The 6,583-nt window shown below is 27.3% G+C and overlaps 1 protein-coding gene across 3 annotated transcripts in view; it reads left to right on the plus strand.

Moving 5' to 3' along the window:
* The window catches only part of LOC100212320 (fibrillin-2), a 125,185-nt gene that overhangs the window by 36,827 nt on the left and 81,775 nt on the right, over positions 1 to 6,583 (plus strand). For all 3 annotated transcript variants that reach the window (XM_065816742.1, XM_065816741.1, XM_065816743.1), the window contains exon 9: positions 5,710 to 5,829. In XM_065816742.1, the coding sequence (XP_065672814.1) occupies positions 5,710 to 5,829 (120 nt within the window). The remainder of the gene's footprint in view (positions 1 to 5,709; positions 5,830 to 6,583) is intronic.

The raw sequence follows: 6,583 nt of genomic DNA on the forward strand, positions 1-6,583 counted from the left end.
GATGTTTGTTATTGGGAAATCAAACAAACCCCATTGCTTTAAAGGAATTAGAAGCAATCCATGTTGTTACCGTGTGCAAAAAAAGAGCTGGATGACCTCTGAACTATTTGAGGAGTGGGTCAGGGAAAACGACAGAAAGTTTGCATTAGAAGGCCGTAAGGTAACATTGGTTATTGATAATTGCACCGCCAATCTGAATATTGAGAATCTTAAATCAGTCACACTCTACTTTTTTCCCCCAAACACAACTTCATGTTTGCAGCCGATGGATCAAGGAGTCATTCAATCGTTAATTGATAACGGAAAACAAATGCCTTCTATCTCCATACTTGAAGCTATGAAAATTCTTGTTTATTCTTGGAATGAAGCTTCAGAAACCACTATTATTAACTGCTTTCACAAAGCAGGATTTAAGGAAGGAGTAGGAGTATCAGACAATAATGAAGAAGATTTCCCTGCATTAAAAAATTCAATTGAACAGTTACGTCAGAGTGATAAGGATCTTGTTCCGGAAGATTTTAATTTCGAAAATATGTTAACAATTGATGATGACGTTTCGGTTATGGGAGGAGTGATGACAGATGAAGATATTGTTCAAGATATCGTTGAGGTAGTTAAAGAAGAAACTCAAGAAGAAGAAGGAAACAAAATGTCGGATGAAACGGTGACAAAGCCAACGACTGAAGAAGCTCGTAAAGCAATTGATAGCCTTGTTAATTTTTTGATGTTTACTCAGAGTGGTGAAATTGGAAGAGTAGCTTTGAATGCTTCAAAGCTGTTTGAAAAGAAATGTGCGAGTCACTGAAACATCAATTTTGGACTTTTTTCGTTTATAGCATATATTATTTATACAAAAATATATATTTCACATAAGATTATATTGTTCAATATATATGTACATAATATTTATATATCGAGGAACATTCGATAAGTCTTGAAATCTCAATAAGTCTGACATTTTTAATAGTCCGACTTAACGAGAGCTTTGCTTAATTTGGACATTCGCTAAAGCGGACAAAAGATATATACCCCTTCAGAGACCGAGTTAATGGGATTCTACTATATTGTAAAAATAATTTTTTCAGAAAAGGTCAGTATTTTATCAATAAATACAATGTAGGCTTTACATTAGACATGCACTATCTACATATGAAGGAGATTACCTGCATATGAAGTAGATAATTATCCTCCATATGTATACAAGATCTACAACAGCTTTATAATGTTTACTTAATAATTTTTTATTAAAAAATTTTCAAAAAAGAAATTATTATATTTTGATATGATATATCTCTATCATGAATAGATTATTCCTGTTTTGACCTAAGCTGTTGAAACAGGAATAATCTAAATATGATAGAGATATATTTTATCAAACTGAATCATTTAATTTTGCTATTCCTATTATCAGTAACCCCTTTTTAAAAGTTACTAGTGATATTTTGTGTATTTTCACTGGTGATATTTTGTGTGCTTCAGCTCCATTATATTCATATTCTCATTTTTTTTATTTATAGAGTAAAATGGGGTAATTTTGCCACCAATTCATTAAGTTTAAATGACTTAAGAACCAAAAATGCAAATTAAAGAGTTTTTATATTATTGTTATTTTTTTAAACTACACAAATTAAAAATTTTTTTTTTCACTTATAGAAACTGATGGCGAAATTACCCTAATAAAATCAAAGTTGTGGTAATTTTGCCACATCTATTATTTACAACATAATTTTTTTTTTTAAATAACATTTAAAAAAAATTTTAAAAACACATTTACAATCAGTTAAATCAAACCAATCTAACAATACTAAGCGAGTGGGAAAAAAATAATTTAGGTAGCTAAAAATAGTTTTAAAATCATCATACTCATATACTAAAACTTTTTAGTTTACAAACTATAATACATAAGAGGTTGTTTAAAAACAGTTTACTACATTTTACTGTAATTTTTTTTGGGTCGACATTTTCACAAACCCATTTTCCACAGGAGCTTTTTTCACATTGGAACCAAATTTATTGCTGATCAGTTGTCATGCTATTGAATCACTACTATCAGTCATCACATCTCAATTAGTTCAAGAAGAAACACTTGGTGAGACAAGCAATTGAAGAGAATCTCAAAAGGTACCTGCAAATAAGAAATCAAAATCAAAAGCCAAAAAGCAAGTCAAAGTTGTAGTCTAAGGTAAATACATCACAAAATCATTAATTTTTGAAGTAAAAGTAAAAAGAATATTTAGAAGCCAAAAACCAAGCCAAAAAGCAAAACTAACTATTGAAGCAAAGAAAAGTGACACTTGACAGTGAAAAAGAAGTTGACCATGACAAAAAAGAAAACTCAAATTTAGAAAAAAAAAAAAAAAAAAAAAATGCAGCAAAGCAAAGTGACACTTTGCTTTGCTCCCTTTTTTTTCTAAATTATAAAATTTCTAAATATTGGTTGTATAACTCTGAAAGCTTGAGATTCTCTCTATCGACTGCATTTTATTTAATGGATAAAGAACTGTTTTTATTAAACCACTGACTGCGTGTGCATGCTTTTGAAAGCCTGCTCTGATGAAGATAATTTCGAAAGCAAGAGTTTATCGGCTTATCAACGTTTCTAAAACGAGTTTCTTTGTAGTGTTGTTGAAGAGTTGCTTGACAAACATTTTTAACATAAAAGTAAACACCTGAGTCAAGTGTTTGCAAAATGTTAAAAATTGGGATGTTAAAATTATTACTTCCATGTCATTCTCTTGATATAGTTGAATTGCTGCCATAGAAATATGATTTAAATGACCATCAGCTGCCAAAACTATTCAGTCTTTGCAATTTGCATTTTTAAAAGGAATCAAGGCAGATTTAATCCATTGTACAAATTGATCTTCCTCCATCCAACTAGACTAGACATAGTGTCACATGTACCATTTGATCAACCTCATTTAGCCCAAATTTGGTCATACCTCATTTAGCCCAAAAATGTTTTGCTTTGTAGACAACAAAAGATGGAAAATAATCACCATTATTATTGCAGCAATTATTAACAGATTATTTGAAAAAAAATTGTAACAAACTTTTTCATTATTGCTGCCAATGATTAGTGGTTGTCTTATTCTTTTTCTAATTGTTTTTTAAACCTGGAACACAATCGAACTTAATTTTGTCACAGTTAAAAGCATTTTTAGCATGTCTAATATGTCTGCATTTTTTTAAATTGTTTGAAGCGTTTCCAAAAATTCATCAATTACTTGATTAGTACATTGCTGCTAAAATGCTTTGAAATTTATACGACCAGTGTTACCTGAAACCCATGTTTTCCATTTTTGAATAAGGCAATTTGATTTGTTCATTTCACTCAGTTGTACACTATATATTGGATCAGGGAATGATAAGCTGTAGCCCTAGTCACCTAGAACTTGAAGCATGTGAACCAGTAATGATTCAGTCACATAGCTAATAATATACTAAGAGTTAATAATATACTAGTCCTGCTATGAGTGGTGACAGATTTTCTCTTGTAGTTTGGAGGCATTGTTGTTGGTAGTTAATCAATTTAATTAGTTCTAATTGATTAGAAGACCAATATGACCTGAGATAGTGTTTATTAAAACTAAATGAAGGTAATTATTTATTATCCAATCGAAGCACATCTCCATTTAATATAAATAGGTGGCAAAATTGCACAATTTCCAGAATAACTTTGGAATTGATAAAAACTAAAAAAAAACAAAAAAGCACAGTCTTCAAATCAAAAAAGCACACAGTCTTCAAATCAAAAAAGAGTTTTTTTGACAGAAATTGATGTGAAATTTGTTTTACTTCTAAAAGAAATTTAAATCATAAAACTTATTTCTGAGAAAGGTTATAGTTATAAAAGTAGAGATACATCAATTTGTGGTGAAATTTCTAAATTGACAAAACTACTCTTATTATCAATCAATACAATCTATATAATATCTAGATTACTGTGTAGAGCCTTTTCAACATATATTCATTTTTTGAGTTCTGATTTAAATGTTTACCTTTAAGTCTAAGTAAGTTACTTTTGCCACAATAAGATTAATATGCATTGTGATGTTTTTAGACATTATTATTCCCAAATTACTTCTTTTTTTTATCTTATTTTAATGTAAATTTTTATATCTGTTGGCTTTGTGGTTAGAAAAAAAAAGGAATAAAGACCCAGCTAACTAAAAACTATATTGCTTACTACAGTTTCATATAAAGTCATTAAAAATATTTAGTTATCTTATCAAAAGTTATAATATTAGAATTACCTGTACAGCCCTCAGAATTAGGGTTGGCATTTGGCAATGCCAACCTAATTGCCGACCTAGAAGTGTTTGAAGTTGGCAAAAAGTTGCTGACCTTATTTCAATGTTTAATGGTAAAACCTTTGTATCAGGTTTTTTTTGCCGACCTGATGCTGACTTTAAGCAAATTAAGACTGGCATATTTTTGCTGACCTCATTTTTCTTAATTCCAAGGGCTGCCTGTAGTGTTAGCGTTCTTAAATATTTTTATTTATTTCATGTTACAAAAAGTCTTTTTTTAAAACATTGAATTATTCGGTTTTATAATGATTCACTTTTAGGGCAATGGTCATGTTTTTGAAATTTTGTTGGAATTTTTTTAATTGATATTTGATAGCATAACACTAAATTAATCTAAAATTAAAGTTTATTCTTTTTGTTTTTTTCGAAAGCAAAAAAGTTTTTGTTTTTTAGCTTGGGATAGAAGAGTATTTTATTTAATAAATATATTTTTAGTTTATGGCTTAAAGATAAACACAAAAATAAAATGCAAATGAAATGCATAAAGTTGATTACGAATTTGTTAAAAATAAAGTAAAAAATTTTTTTATAAAATGTCCGAAACTAGTTATTTTGTTATGTTGGACAATTTTTTTTTTCCAACATAACAAAAATTTTTCCAACATAACAAAAAAACTAGTTATTTCATAATTTTTTTTCATAAAATAAGTAAGTGCCAGTTATTGAATTGGGTTATACCCTACATGCATACTTTCTTTAAGTATCAAGTCTAATTAAGCAAAAAGTCTAATAAGGCAACAAAAAAAAAAAAAAAACATATTTCAATATAATTAGTAAAACAGATTTTTTTAGATTTGCTTAAAAATATAAGAGTTTTCATCCCTCCTCTAATATTCAACAGTTTTTGTAATTTTAGTTCATGAGTGTTTTTTAAAATCATTTTTCTTCATGCATGCTTTGTAGTACTTAGCATTCAACTCAATTTCTGTTTCTTTTTGCTTTTCCTTCTTTTTACCAGATTTCCTGGACTTCATTCAATGAGGCTAGATTGTATTTTGAATGAACTAACCAAAAAACCTTTTTCCAATATGTTTGTTTGTACTAAATGTGTATGCATTTGACAGCACTATTCCAATGCGTTTGTTTGTACTTCTTTTCAAACTCCAAAAGATTACTGTGGTAAAATATATATATATATATATATATATATATATATATATATATATATATATATATATATATATATATATATATAAATATATATATATATATATATATATATATATATATAAATATATATATATATATATATATATATATATATATATGTATATATATATATATATATATATATATATATATATATATATATATCATGTGTATATTTTGTATATAAATTTATATTCATACAATTTTGTTAATATATATTTTTTGTTTTTTATTTTAAAATATGTAGATGTATGTGAATCTAATAAAAAAATGTGTGAGTTTGGACGCTGTGAGAAATATCTTAACAGTTTTAGATGTGTGTGCAATGTTGGATATATTGCAGTTAATAATGGAAAAAGATGTCAAGGTATGTTCTTTTTTTGTCATGGTTTGTTGATTATAGTAAATATCCATAAATAAATTACTTTTATTAAGTATTTAGAATTGATTATGGAAAAATAGATTAAAGTTTCTTTTTTAAAATTTTAGAATTTTCTGTGATAAAATATTTTATATATAGAAATAATTGTGAATTGTGGGCTTATCCCTAAATCGGTTCACTGGTGCATTTTTTTATAAAAACTATAAACATTTTATTGGTAAATTTATTTTACAAGTTTTTAACTTTTAAATTAGGACTATTATTAATTTTTTATATTTATTGGTTATTTATATTTATTTGTCTTTTATAGTTATTGATTGTTTCACAAAAACTGAATATAAAGCTAATATGACTGAGCAGTTACAAGCTTTACAAGTTAGAGCTTGATATCTTATAAGATAGGTTTGTAATATAAGAAGTAAAACGCCTTAGGGTTAGGTGGGGTAATTTGAGCCTATTTTTACCTATTTCTGACTAAGAGCAAAAAATATATATAGCAAAACAATTTTTTTTTGAAAGAAACTTTGAAGAAGCCTTAAAATCATGATTAGGCATCAATTTTGGTAAACTACATTGAAATAAGTTTTTACATAATTTTATTTATTTTAAAAAGATGTCTAAGGAGCACTAATTTGAGTTCTAGACCCACATTACCACATTTAGTGGGGTAAGGTGGGTTTGAGTTACATTATTATCTTTTTTCAATGAACTTGTAGTAAAATATGACTGAAGTCATTGA

The sequence above is a fragment of the Hydra vulgaris genome, chromosome 13 (genome assembly GCF_038396675.1).
Source record: "Hydra vulgaris chromosome 13, alternate assembly HydraT2T_AEP".
NCBI lineage: Eukaryota > Metazoa > Cnidaria > Hydrozoa > Anthoathecata > Hydridae > Hydra > Hydra vulgaris.